The sequence below is a fragment of the Myotis myotis genome, unplaced genomic scaffold (assembly GCF_014108235.1).
Source record: "Myotis myotis isolate mMyoMyo1 unplaced genomic scaffold, mMyoMyo1.p scaffold_m19_p_18, whole genome shotgun sequence".
Classification (NCBI taxonomy): domain Eukaryota; kingdom Metazoa; phylum Chordata; class Mammalia; order Chiroptera; family Vespertilionidae; genus Myotis; species Myotis myotis.
In genome coordinates this window covers 41,193,964-41,208,180 of record NW_023416322.1, presented here as the reverse complement: position 1 = coordinate 41,208,180, position 14,217 = coordinate 41,193,964, and the positions used below count along the sequence as shown (strand labels likewise).

Below are 14,217 nucleotides of genomic sequence, written 5' to 3'. Positions count from 1 at the left end.
TGGACAGGAGAGCCAGGCTGGGAGGGCCTTGCCTACCAGTCCCAGGAGTTCAGAGTTTATCTTTCTTTTTAAATATGTTTTTTAATTGACTATTAGAGAGAGGGGAAGGGAGAGTGGTAGAGAGACAGGAACTTCATCTATCGGCTGCCTCCTGCACTCCCCGCACTGGGGATCGAGCCCACAACCCTGGGCATGTGCTCTGACCGGGAATTGAACCAGCGACCTCTTGGTTCCAGGGTCAGCACTCAACCGCTGAGCCATGCCGGCCAGGCGGAATTTCCCTTTCTGCACAGTCAGCTAGCTCACTTACTCTCTGAACAGTTCGCTCTAGTAGAAACTGTACAAGCTCCCAGGATTCCTTTCCATGTGTCAGCCAATGTCAGTGTGTCCATGGCCCAGACTTCAGGAGTCGAATGACAGTATCTATATATATAAAACCGTCCGACTGGTAGCTATGACGCGCACTGACCATCAGGGGGCAGACGCTCAACACAGGAGCTGCCGAGCTGCAGTGACTTGGCAGCTGTGGTTCTCAGGTGATGCACCCGGAACCAGAGAGGAGGGAGCCCGATTCCAGGATGCGTCACCTGAGAACCGCCCTCTCGCAATCCCGGACCCCTCGGGGGATGTCGGACTGCTGGTTTCGGCCCGATCCCCGCAGGCCAGGTGGAGGGACCCCCGCTCACTCCGCAGACACCCTTCGAGCCGTGGTGCTGCTGGCCGGGGAGGGAACATGGGAGGTTGGCTCCAGGGCGTGTCCGGCCCATCTGGCCCAGTCCCACCCCACCGGCCACCTAATTAATTTCATCTTGTTGTGCACGAATCCGTGCACCCGGGCACTGGTGTTAAACCTTCACGTGCCAAAGGTGGACTGTACTATTTGGCGTACGGAGCTGCCTCTCTCCCCAGCCCCACCCCTCACCCCCGTTTCTCCCCCCAAAGGAACGTAGATGTGTTCACAAGACTGGAGTTGCGGGGCTCAGGGCTCGGGGGGAGGAGGGCACGCGGGGGGAGGGATAAGAAAAGGGCACGTGTAACCCGAGGCGTCGCCTGTGTCCCCACAGGACCAGCCGCTGTTCGAGGTGATCCAGGAGGCTCTGCAGAGGCACCTGCAGGGCATCCAGTTCCGGGAGAGGAACGCCGGGCCCCAGATAGACCGCAACATGAAGGACGAAGGTACGCCCCGCCCGGCATGGGGCCCACGGGGGGAGCGGAACCTGACGTCGGCCACTGACGCGGCAAGTGGTCTATGCGTGTGCAGCGCCTCAGAACACGGCTGTGGGGAAGGCGGGCACCGTGCCTGCCCTCGCGGCTTAGCTGTAGCTTCTCAGGGAAAGGTCTAAACATTCACATCTTTGTCCGCCGCTGTGAAAGGCGGCTGGTGGCTGCATTTACGATCATGATGGTAGTCGCTAATAACCGAGTGCCCACTGTGTGCTGCCCACGCTGCAGGAGTTGGTCCCTTTTACACTCCCGCGAACACTGGGGTGAGTTATATGGTTCCCGCTTTTATTGCTAAGATGACTGGAGAGCAATAGTCTGTTACAAATAGGACTAAGGACTTCTTTCTGTTCATTTTTTGAAAGATCTTGTTATTCATTTTTAGGGAGAGAGGAAGGTAGAGGGAGAGAGAGAAGCATCCATGTATGAGCAAAACATCAATCCGCTGCCTCCTGCACGCCCCCTGCTAGGGACCCAGCCCACCACCTGGGCATGTGCCCTGACTGGGACTCAAACTGGCAACCCTTCGGTGCACAGGACGATGTCCAATCAACTGAGCCACACTGGCCAGGGCACTCTTTCTTATAACACTATTGCTTTTCATATAAAATGATAAGCTTTTTAAGTGATCTACCACAGGTATTTCAGATAACTCACTAACTCATAAGTTACATTTTAAACAGTAATTAACCCTATTTAGTTAATTTAGTGTTTGTAGTGGTAACATACAAATTTTACACCATATACACACAGACACACACACACACACACACACTATAAATGATATGGTTTTAAATCTTACATAATCACATACGACTTAGCCACGTACACATACGTGGTTGAATATATTGCTATTGTCCATAATTGAAACGTTTGCAGAAAAGGCATCTGACGCATTTCCTTTTGCAACTTGTTCACTCAAAAAATGTGCTCTGGGGCTTGGCCCATTTGGGCTCCTGTAAATCCAGCCGTTCCTGTCCGTGCCGCAGCTCTCCACGGGATCGCAGCCCAGGGCTGTCCGTCCCTCTGCTCACGAGCAGGGCTGCGATGGCACCGCTGGCTCTGGCCCAGGCGCGGGCAGGCTCCCGGGAGTGTCAGTGAGCAGGGCTGCGATGGCACCGCTGGCTCCGGCCCAGGCGCGGGCGGGCTCCCGGGAGAGGGGAGAGTGTCCGGAGCGAGCAGGGCTGCGATGGCACCGCTGGCTCCGGCCCAGGCGCGGGCGGGCTCCCGGGAGTGTCAGTGAGCAGGGCTGCGATGGCACCGCTGGCTCCGGCCCAGGCGCGGGCGGGCTCCCGGGAGAGGGCAGAGTGTCCGGAGCGAGCACACCTTGGAGGAAGGCGATCTCTGCGTTGCGGGCCTCCCAGCTCACCGCCGTCGTGTCCCTGCTGGTGACATGCCTTTTCCTGGCACAGATGTTCCCTTTGGCTCTCCTAGGTTTCAATATCACCGCCGGGGTCGACGAGGAGACGGGATTTGTTTTCGGAGGAAATCGCTTTAACTGCGGCACGTGGATGGATAAGATGGGGGAGAGCGACCGAGCGAGGAACCGAGGCGTCCCAGCCACTCCCAGGCACGGCTTCTCTGCGGCGCGTACAGAGTTACACCCTGGCTTTTTCTCTTTCTTTTCTTTTTAAATATATTTTCATTGATTTCAGAGAGGCAGGGAGAGGAGGAGAGAGATAGAAACATCCATGATGAGAGAGAATCATGGATCGGCTGCCTCCTGCACGCCCCTCACTGGGGATGGAGCCAGCAACTCAGGCATGTGCCCCGACCGGAATCAAACCCGGAACCCTTCATTCCGCAGGTCAAGGCTCTATCCACTGAGCCACACCAGCTAGGGCTGCAAATTCTCTTACAAACCTGTTTGTTTGGGTATATTATGAGCTCTTGGGCTTCCCTTTCGTTTTCCTTCAAAGCAAGCTCTCAAACGATGATGTTCGTCCTGGCTTCCTCCATCCAGTCCCACACCCGTGTTTGTGCTGTGATATGGGGAAGATCGCTCGCACAAATATCCCAAATATTTTCCCTGGGACTCCAGTTCAGTAACCTCTGAGTCTGCACGCCACCCCCTTGCCAGCCGCCTTCTCCTCTCATCCGTCATCTCCATCTGCTCCAAAGCATTCTTTTTAATGTGTCCCCATTCACAACACAGACCAGGCAAAGAGCCTGAGCTGAGGTGTACACGGGGTGAGTTTACTCTGCACAGTCAGCGTCAGCACAGCCTGTGGTAGCACCAGGAGGCCTGCTCCAAAGCATTTTTTAAAAATATGATAAGAGGGTAGGCGATGGCCAGTAGTAGGAAGCGGATCCCTCATCCACAGTCCCGTGAAGGGCGAGTGTCTTTATAGATGGTGGTTTTTATGACACGGCGGTTCGACAGCTCATCGCCGTCGCTGGTCGCATGCCCGGTAGGCAGTGCTTGCCTGGCTCCGACTCAGAGAATAAAACGTGTCTTTTGTTGTAGAGACGGGTCCGCCGTGGAGATCGTGGGCCTGAGTAAGTCCGCCGTGCGGTGGCTGCTGGAACTGTCCCGGAAAAACATCTTCCCTTACCGCGAAGTCACAGTGAAGAGACACGGTGAGCCGCCGTCGTATTGGGAGAGAAACTCCGGGCACGGTCTGCGTTCTTACCCTCCCCAGCCATCACCTGGCTCAGCGAGCTTGTCATGGGCAGCCCTTCAGATGAGCAGGGAAGAAAGCCGTTCATTTACTAACAGACTGTTACCAGGCTCCATAGCAGCTCTGAACTGAGATGTGAGAGGCGTCATCCTTACTAAGCCTCCTCCTGCACGCCCCCGACTGGGGATCGAGCCCGCAACCCGGGCCTGTTCCCTTGACCAGAATTAAACTCAGGACCCTTCAGTCCGCAGGCCAGCGCTCTATCCACTGAGCCAAACCGGCTAGGGCCTCCTGCTGCTTTCCTGTTCCCCAGCGGGACTGCGAGCGAGGTGTGGCTTTCCAATCAGGAAACCTTTACACGCCTTTTCCTCGGCCTGTTCTGTCCAATAGAACGCAGGCGTGAGCCACATGCATCATCGTAAACTGCCCGCTGATTGCGTGGGTCTCTCTGATTGCGCCCAACCATCACGCCTTGTGCAATGTTTCAGGAAAGGTTGTGAAGGTGTCCTACGAGGAGTGGGACAGGAAAATACAGGACAACTTTGAGAAGCTGTTCTACGTGTCCGAAGACCCGTCCGACCCCAACGAGAAGAACCCGGACCTGGTCCACAAGCGTGGCATCTACAAGGACAGCTTCGGCGCGTCCAGCCCGTGGTGCGACTACCAGCTCAGGCCCAACTTCACCATCGCCATGGTTGTGGTGAGCGGCGTGTGTCTGGTCTTCACATTTCAGAAACTGTGCGAGGGTGGATTTAGTTCCCCGTTCCCAGCTGTTCTCATGGGATTGATAAAAAGTACATGCTTAGTATCTGATTTAAATAATCTTTTCTCATTCATGAAGCAGTATGCCTGTCACCCTTAGCCAACCACATTCAGTACGGGAACATAGAAAACGGTGGATGGTGACGAATGAAGTCATCACTTCGTAACTCACATAAGAGAGGATGCTAATCGTAAGGCACAGCGGGCAGCTGGATCAGGTAGCGGGGCCAGATCCAGCCTGGCCACAACCCCGCTCAGCTGCCTTGACAGCTGAGGGCACCTGCACCTCCCTCACCCGCACTCCCTCACCCGCGCCTCCCACACCCGGTCAGGTGCCCAGTTTGGGGGCTCGATCCCCAGTAGGGGCGTGCAGGAGGCAGCGATCCATGATTCTCTCTCATCATGGATGTTTCTCTCTCTCTCTCCCTCTCCCTTCCTCTCTGAAATCAACAAAAATATTTTTTTAAAAACTTAATGCGGACTCTTAGTCACCGATGCTCTCTCCTCCTCCGTGTCACATGCTATTGGCGGCAAGTCCGTCTGTGTTTTACTCTGGCCCCAGAAGCAAGCGGTGGTGACCAGGTGAACTTCAAGGAGGCCACGGGGGCCTCCTCGAGGGGGAATTGGATGGGTCCACGTGGCCTGTGCTGTGGCAGCCACGGCAGCTTCCTTCCGGGCTGGTGCCCTGTGGGGACCGACTCAGGAAGGAACCCTCCAGCAGCCTCCTCGTTTCTAAGGCCAAGACCGGGGCTTCCAGTCAGCCCATTGCATTGGCTCCAGTTTGGCATCAGCACTCAGATTCCGGCCACACTGGGTTCTAAGTGGCTTTTCCAAGTGCGTAGCGAGTTTGAGTTTACGTTCCCCTGGGAGTGGAAATCATTCGTCGTGACCTCATGTGTGTTTGTGTCTGACACCCCGTAGGCCCCCGAGCTGTTCACGGCGGAGAAGGCGTGGAAAGCCCTGGCGATGGCCGAGGAAAAGCTGCTCGGGCCCCTGGGCATGAGGACCTTGGACCCAGAGTAAGTCGCAGGATGAGCTTTCAGAATGTGGCTCGGGTTCTAGTGAGCGTGGATTCTGTGTCATCGCGCATGAAAACCTGGAGGCAGATCCAGGTGGCGTGTCAGTATTAAGAAAGCCGTCGGTGTCGTCGTGCATTCACCATGACTGTTTTGTCAGCAGAAATCTCTGACGCTGCATTCACACTCAGTTTTAAACACATCTTCTGCATCTTCATAAAACATGGTGTTTGGAATGCCTTTAGCTGTCCTGCATTCGGCCGTCGGTAAAGGAGTTGTTAAGTCATAGCACTAACGTCGTGAGTGCCTTCTAATGTGACGGTGACTCCGTAGACACGGAAGTGCAGACACAGCCTCTCCTCCGAGCATCCTCACGCTCCACGTTGTCACTGCTCTCCCTTCTGCGCCGTCGCACCCCTATTTCTAGTGAAGCCAGTACACCATTTTGTCTCTATGTCCTGGTGATAAGTCTGTGCCCTTTTACATTCCTCCTCTTTCCCAGCTTTTATCTTTTCTTGAGTCTCCAATGCCCTATCTGTCTCCTTTTTCCCTTCAGGTTGGATGGATGCCCACCATCAATTCGCTTTCTATGTCCATGTGTGAGTCCCAGGTCCCTGGTGCCCGTTCTTTGTCCGTTTTTCCCATTTACGCACACTCACTTCAGCCTTGAACGTCGTGTTGTGTCTGTGCTTCCCTGCCTTCTGAGCGCGCTCCACATTTTCCGAGGCGATAGGAGCCACTGGCCAAAACTCACACCCACAGTTGACACAACTCATGTGGCAAGTCCTGTCTCCCTCCCGCAAAGAAAACAAGGAATCGTTTAATTAAACGGAGCAGAGGGAGCTGTCCTGTGTTATCTGTCGCAACCAGTCTGTCATACTTTGGTTTATAAGTGTGTATGAATTCCCTGTGTATTCAGTTGCTACTTATAATCTGATAATGTCCCTATTGAAGTTAATTTTAACATAATTTCACAGAGAACTTTAAAACACAACCTTCCCAATATTTCATAGTTAATAAAACTGTATCTTTAGTAACCACGAATTCACATTATTCTGTGTGTATTTTAGTGGTCATAGGCACACGAGAGGCCTGGTGAAATAATGTTCTGTAACCGATGTTAGTGTCGGGGTAACTCCTTGAAGGCAAGCTGGCTGGATGATTGGTAGACTTGTGCGTTAGCCAGTATTGGTCAGTCACTCCCGAATGCACCATTAAATTGCTCTGAACTCTGGGTTTACTCATTTAAAGTTCCATGAGGATGAGTGGGAGACAGAATAACATGATTGGCTTACCTCTGCTGTGGAACCTTTTTTCTGATGCTTCCTACATCGTGTCTGGTCTCTTTTCACCTGCGTGTCATTTCTGTTCCAGTGACATGGTGTACTGTGGGGTTTATGACAACGCCCTGGACAACGACAACTACAACCTGGCGAAAGGTTTCAATTACCACCAAGGACCTGTAAGAATTCCGTTTCTCTTTTCTGAGTTTTCGGGTTTTCCTCACTTAATGTCAGCTGTTCACAGCTCGCTCGTGCCTTCACTCGTTGCATCTTCTTTTCCAGGAGTGGCTGTGGCCCATTGGGTATTTCCTTCGTGCAAAATTGTATTTTTCCAAATTGATGGGGCCGGAGACCAACGCCAAGACGATATTTCTGGTTAAAAATGTCCTTTCTCGGCATTATGTTCATCTTGAGAGGTAAGTCGTGTCATGTCCATAACCAGTATTGGTAGAAAGCGACATTTCCTTAGAATTCACTGCTGTTCACTCCAGTTGTCCCAATGAAACAGGGAAGCTTTACTCTTCAACTCAAGGTCTATGAGGTAGTCCTGCCTTCCCTTCATCATGTTGGGTTGTTTATTTTACTCCTAAGACTTTATTGCATGATCTGTGCATAGTCTTTCACTTTAACTTCAGCTGCTCTGTCTTTTTGGATCCGGATAGCACAGGATAAATATAAAAAATGGGCCTTTTGAGTGAACAGATTTAAAGACATCGATAAATAATTTTCAGAAAAGCTCTCCTTGTCATTAAAGTATCAGAGTTGGCCTTTGGGCTCTTGTTTCAAACCCATTTGTCGCACCCTTTGTCCTGTTAGCAGATAAGTAACTCTCAGAGTTCTATGTCCTTATACAGTGAGGAAATTCAGGCAAAAGCTCTTCTGTCCCAAAGTCTAGGTTAAACCTGAATATGTACGTACATCTTATTGCTAACAATTGTGCATAAACAGCACGAACTGTATCCCCTTTGCCATGAGAGCTGAGGGACCTCCGTGTGTCACAGGAATGGGTGTGTTTGTTCCCTTCGCTTCAGTGCAGCCACGGGCACCCCCTGCACGCTTCTCTCCCATCAGCGTGAGCGTGTGTGACGGGAGCACCCCACGTCCCAGCCGGCACCGCCCCCAGCATTGCTCAGGGTCTGCACTGAGTCCGCTTTCTTCCCTCTGCCCAGGGAAGTCAGCACGCTCGCCCTGCCTGGTCGTTTTTCTCCTTCCGCCTGTGATCCCGTCCCCCCACCTGTCCCATGACCTTACTCCAAGGGTTACCCTGCACGTGATCTTCGCACCTGCCGGCTGGCTTTTGCGTTGCCCTCAGCACTCGGGCAGAGCCGCCAGTTTGCTGGGGCTGCCCTGGCAAAGCACCACAACTGAGTGGTTCGAGGGACAGAAAAGGATGGTCTCCCGCGCATCCCTTACTAGGGCGCGGTTCTCAGAGCGTCCACAAGACGGCACTGTTGCAACCCTCCCAGCAAGGGCTCCCGTTCTCTAGGTCTCTCCGTTTGGTTTTCTTTGCGGAAGAGCAGAATTCACTGCTAGGGTGCTGTTCTCGGGAGCCGGACATGCAGGCGTGGGTGGCCCGTGCCCCCTCAGAGGCGCCGGGGAGGATCTCCTCCAGCCCTCTCTCCAGCTCCCAGAGCGCCGCCCTGCCCGAGTGTCCCCGTTCTATAAGAACACCGATCAGGCTGGATCAGGGCCGCCTGCTGCACCTTCACTGACCTCCTCCGCTTCGAGGTCCTGGGCGAGGCCTCCCGCACGGGGACTTGGAAGGGACAGCATCCCCCCTCACAGACTCCCGGCCCCGCTGCTCTGCGCTTCCCTCTGACGTCGCCTGAACACTTGGAAACAAACATGGTCTACAGTTCCCATTTCTCTGTGGCAGTTTTTCACTAGCTGATGCTGTTAGTTATTATTCAAAGTATCTCCACATCTACCCAATGGAGTTATTTTTCTATTTTTATCATGAAATATTGGATAGCTACAGAAAAGCATATGTAACATAGCCACAAGCTACAAAGCACAGTAACGAAACAAACATGCTCCCAGACCCCGACTGAAGAAATGAAACGTCATAGAATTCTGTAATTTTAAACTTACGTTCTATATTGGAGAGCTTGCATTGAAATGAAGAATACACTTGATATGCTAATAACACTGTATTCTGATAGCAAGCTCTGCACGTCATCAACCTCCATAAACCTCTATAAACAGGAATCACTATATGGTACCTACCTAATGGGGCTTCTAGAAGCATTGAAATGAGGTCATGTGTCTAAAGCACTTAGTATAAGAGCATAATAAATGCACAATAAATACCAACTGTATTCAGCAGAATGAGAAATTAGTATGGAAGTTCATGTTTTTAATCACCATCTTTCACCAAATCATAATTGTATGTTTCTTCATTGTTTCACCTTAATTTTACAGTTTCCTCAAGATCAAACTTAATACATCTAATTTGAGTCTCATGAACTTACTCCAAAAGGAATGGAATTAGGCCAGAGGGACATTGGTCTCCTTTTCTACATATTGCTCAGAATGGGAGTTTCTCCTGTGTGTTCAATACCTAAAGGGATTCCTTTGTATCGGAAAGTCTTCAACCCCAAAGATGGAATAGAAAGAAGGATGTCCATCCAGACTCCTCATACACACACTTTAGGATGTCCTGTTTCGTAGCAAAAGACCCTGCGCGCATATTTTCTAAACAGGAAGGCAGAATCTCCAGGCCTCTTGCCTGTTTTGTTAACCCCACGGGATCCGTGTTAGATTACGTCTCATGAAACGGCTTTTCTCTCTTCTAGGTCCCCTTGGAAAGGGCTCCCGGAGCTGACCAACGAGAACGGCCAGCACTGCCCCTTCAGCTGCGAGACGCAAGCCTGGTCCATCGCCACTGTTCTCGAAACGCTCTACGACTTGTAGCTGACTTGGGGGCTCGTTACGTGTGCAGTCCCTGGTAGGTGGGAGCAGGGACGCAGTGCAAGTGCTTTACATGCACCAGCTCAGGTCACATGGAAAGTCTCACTCATGCAACATGGACGCACACTTAGGTCAAGCCTGTGAAAGCATTGATTTTTTTAAATGTACATAGGTAGCTTTTGATTTGAGTCAGAGAGACAGTCATCATGACCAAGGGAGTGTTTTTCTTTCGATTTCAGTAAGTGTCCTTCGAAGGCTCACGAATAACGAGTGTGAGACCTGGAGTTTGAGAACAGAGAAATCATGCCATCTTCTGTTTGTACATGAGTGAAATGAAATGAGAGGCTGGGATCCGTTTTCTTCGGTCACAGTACAGACTGAATAGGCTGTGGTTTGATGAATGGTCTTGCCATTGACTAGTATTTCTGGCACCTTCCCACTGCTTTCAACAACTGTTCAGTGAATGATGAGTTCTGGGAGGGTCCGCCTGTAGAATAATATGTGTTCAGAAATGGGGCACAGAGGGTCAGGCGTGCTTTTATTTGTTCACGGACACGTTAGTATGTGCTTTATCATTAATACCAACAGTATATTTAATATCACTTACTTATGCTAATGATGCATAGGATAGAGGGAAAAGCCACAAAGCATTAGGTATTTCCTAAAAGCAGTTTTATAAAATTCTTCTGTTTCCGTTTCTTACAATGAGATGGTTTACATTTTTAAAATGCAAAAACGGTGGGCATACTGCTGAGAACTTGAAGGGGAAAATGCTATATTAATTTTCTAAAACGGAGTAACTGTTCTCAGTCTGTGTGTCAGTGTGTTATAGGTCACAGTAGCTCCTGGCTGCCTATGAACCCACGCCTGCCATGCCGAGTGTAGCCTGGAGAAGAATCTCCATATAATAAAATTAGAGATAGAAATCCTCTCATTGTCTTTAATTCAGCAGAAGCATTTGTGATGTGTCCTCAGCTGTCCTGCCTGGTGGGCAGGCGTCTTTCTGTGTCTGTGTGCCAAGCATATAAATCTTTCCTCCAGGTCTGCACTTGCTTCCCTTCCTTCCTTTACCCCGAGCCGGCCTGCGGGCGCCGACGCCTGCCACGCGGTTCAGGCTCGGTATTCGGGGCCTGGTCTTTTTGCAGGATGTGAGGGGCACAGAGAGAAGGAAGACTTTAGGCTGTTCGGTAATTTATTTACTTTGACGTCAGGAGCAAAATAAACATTCGATGTGTAAATAGACCCGCTGGCGACTCTGCGCTCCCCTGGGATTTCCCCAAACCCGTTCAGGGCGGAGACGCTGATCTCGGTCTTCAGGAACCCAGGCCAGCTCCTCATGGCCCAGAATATTCTGTAATGTTCCAGGGAACGTCAGTTCACTGTCTCCTACATTCCGTGAGCAGCGCTGTACAGTTTTAATCAGTAGTTTCTCCAAATTATGGTTCCTCTTTGTTAATATATATTTTTTTATTTACTTCAGAGAAGAAGGGGGAGAGAGAGAGAAACACCAGTGACGAGAGAGAACCGGCTGCCTCCTGCACGCCCCCACTGGGGATGGAGCCCGCAGCCCGGGCCTGTGCCCTGACCAAACCAAACGGGCTCCCTCTTGGGTCCTGGGTGGACGCTCAGCCATTGAGCCACACCGGCCGGGCTTTCCTTTTCTTAAGCAGCTTCAAAGCACTGACTCTGACCTGGAGAAACTGTCCATCAAGTGAAACGAAGGCTCACCCAACCGGCTGGCACCCTCTCTGCTTCCTCAGAAATGAGTGTGCAGCCTACAGAGGGTCTGCATTGCTGTCTCCCATGTTCATTATTTAGCTTCCAAGTTATTGCAGGCAGCAGTTTTATCAACACCCCAGCGCACAACAGAGATCACCGTTATTCCAGCTTCCGTTGCCCTGGGCCAGTGCACCTGTCTCTGCCCATCCATCTTAATGACGTACAATACGCAGACTGAGGTCTTGTTTCTGCTGGGTGCCCATTGCTGGGGCCCTGCTCTGCACCTCCACCCTCCAGGATACAGGCTGTGAGAGCAGGCAGGACCGGAGCACGCCAGGCTCAGAAGCAGAGGGAGAGGTGCAGAAGGTCACAAATTGACAATTGGATGCTATGGCCCTGAGTGTCACACATACTCCTCTTACAACTGATTGGCCAGAACTAGTCACGTGGTCCCCCTCAACCCAGAGAGCCAGGAAATGCAGCCTACCATGTGCCCTGAAGGCAGACAGCAGGAAATAGTTGGTATGCAGCACAATCCAACTGCACATGGGGTGTACAATCACATGTACGCTAGGTCCGGCTGGTGTGGTTCAGTGGTTGTGTCAGCCTATGAACCAGGAGGTCACAGTTGGATTCCCAGTCAGGGCACATGCCCGGGTTTGGGGCTCGATCCCCAGTTGGGGGTGTGCAGGAGGCAGCCGATCCATGATTCTCTCTCATCATTGATGTTTCTCTCTCTCTCCCTCTCCCTTCCTCTCTGAGATCAATAAAAATACATTTTTTAAGAAGCGTTCTCCTGATGGGTGAATGGAGACCCATGTCCCTAGAATTGCAGCCCCCACCCCTTCCTAGCCCTGAGGCCCTAAGCAGCTGCCCAGCACAGCCCCTGCTCCTCACTGCTCTCCTAGTCGCCCGCAGGGGTGTCTGGTGACTCTGCCAGGTGAGTAGACCAGGTAAAGGGGAACCCCCAACACTTCCATTTGCAGTTCACCTGGACTCTGAGATGAAGCCAGTTCCTTGCCCCAAACCACCAAGCTGGTCCCCCCAAGGTGGTCCCCCACCAAGCTTGTCCCCCACCAACCTGGTCCCCCCCCCAAGGTGGTCCCCCACCAAGCTTGTCCCCCACCAACCTGGTCCCCCCCCCAAGGTGGTCCCCACCAAGCTGGTCCCCCACCAAGCAGGGACGCAGAGCATTAGGTCATCTGGTAGCTTTGGGCGGAATCTGCAAGCCCCACCCTCCAGGGAGCAAGCCTGCAGAGTGACCCCAGGTCCTGAAGGTGTAGCGAGAGCAGACGCCTCCCTCCCGGGAGACACCCCAACTCTAGACCCAGCAGGTCGTTGGACAGGAAAACCTTCCAGAAGCCCCTTCTGGCTAATGGACGAAATGAAAAGCAAGTTCACTTCATGCTGGTCAGGTGGGTGTTCTCCAAGCGAAAGGGTCCCATGGCTGCTGTCCGCACCATGAGGGGGGGACCTCAGTGAGTCCTCCCAGAGCCGCCTGATGGACGAGGAGTTAGTCCTTGTTTGCCCTGAATATCTGACACCTCGCCAGATGCAGCCCACTTGGCAGCTTGAAGGAACCAACTGGTTTTTCTCCTTCATGAGCTGGGATTTCAAGTCGACAGTTTGAAGAACATAATTGGGCAGGAACCAAGCATAAGGGACACTGGGAACCTGAGGTTAATTCTCTAAACACTGACTGTGTGTGTGTGTGTGTGTGTGTGTGTGTGTGTTTTCACTGTTTTGAACAGACATCTTAAAAAATATCACTATAGTCCCCACTCTCCTTGTTGTCTTTTCCTTTGTTGTTGTTGTTAATCCTCACCCGAGGATATTTTTCCATTGATTATTAGGAAGCGTGGAAGAGAGGGAAAGACCGAGAGAACCACTGATGTGAGAGAAACACATCGATTGGTTGCCTCCTGCACGCGCCCTGACCAGGGCCCAGGCCAGGGAGGAGCCTGCAACCACGGACGACTGTGCGCGCATTTAACCAGAATCGAACCTGCGACCCTTTGGTCCGCAGGCCAACGCTCTAACCACTGAGCAAACCGGCCGGGGCTTATTTGTAGTCTTCTCTTTCTTTTTTTGTTTCTTACTCTTAACCCATCCAAGTCCCTAACTGCCAGCCACGGAGCGGGGACCGTGACTCAGTGCGCGCCATGCTCAGTGCCAGCTGCGCCGGTGCCCTCTGACTCGGTCTCCACGTCTCCGCACCGTCGGAAACCTGTGGTTGCGCAATGTTTGAATGCGTTCATGCTTCCAACGGGGCTGCCAGGTTTCGCAGATAAAGACACAGGCTACCGAGTCCAAGCTGAACTTCTGATCAACAATGGATTTTTTTTAGTGTAAGTATATCCCCAATGTTGTAGAGACTAAACACTTATGCCCTGTGTATCCGACATTTCAGGGAAGCGAGGTGTCCTAAGTGTTACCTGGCAACTGCAGCGCCCTGTTGGCTCTGGCTGTCCTGACGCTGACAGGTGGTTCCCTTTGTCTGTCCTTCCGCTGCCAACGTTTTGCCTGTGAGCCGTTTCCACAGGGAGGCCGAAGCCGCCCTCTGCCCCTGGCCCCAGGCTGCCGGTTCTCTCTCTTCTTTCGCGGCCATCTCTGTTTTTACCGATACGTCTTTTATAAATTTACTAGAGGCCCGATGCACAGAAATCGTGCAAGAGTTGGCCTTCC

The 14,217-nt window shown here is 52.0% G+C and overlaps 1 protein-coding gene and 1 pseudogene across 2 annotated transcripts in view; one reads left to right on the top strand and one right to left on the bottom strand.

Moving 5' to 3' along the window:
* The window catches only part of AGL (amylo-alpha-1, 6-glucosidase, 4-alpha-glucanotransferase), a 41,763-nt gene extending 31,019 nt beyond the window's left edge, over positions 1-10,744 (top strand). For both annotated transcript variants that reach the window (XM_036343225.1, XM_036343226.1), the window contains exons 27-34: positions 1,065-1,176; positions 2,656-2,791; positions 3,689-3,801; positions 4,331-4,542; positions 5,526-5,623; positions 6,995-7,082; positions 7,186-7,319; positions 9,699-10,744. In XM_036343225.1, coding sequence (XP_036199118.1) covers positions 1,065-1,176; positions 2,656-2,791; positions 3,689-3,801; positions 4,331-4,542; positions 5,526-5,623; positions 6,995-7,082; positions 7,186-7,319; positions 9,699-9,816 — 1,011 coding nt within the window. In that variant the 3' untranslated portion in view covers positions 9,817-10,744. The remainder of the gene's footprint in view (positions 1-1,064; positions 1,177-2,655; positions 2,792-3,688; positions 3,802-4,330; positions 4,543-5,525; positions 5,624-6,994; positions 7,083-7,185; positions 7,320-9,698) is intronic.
* On the bottom strand, positions 3,352-3,467 carry LOC118673824 (annotated as a pseudogene).
* Positions 10,745-14,217: the final 3,473 nt, after the last annotated feature.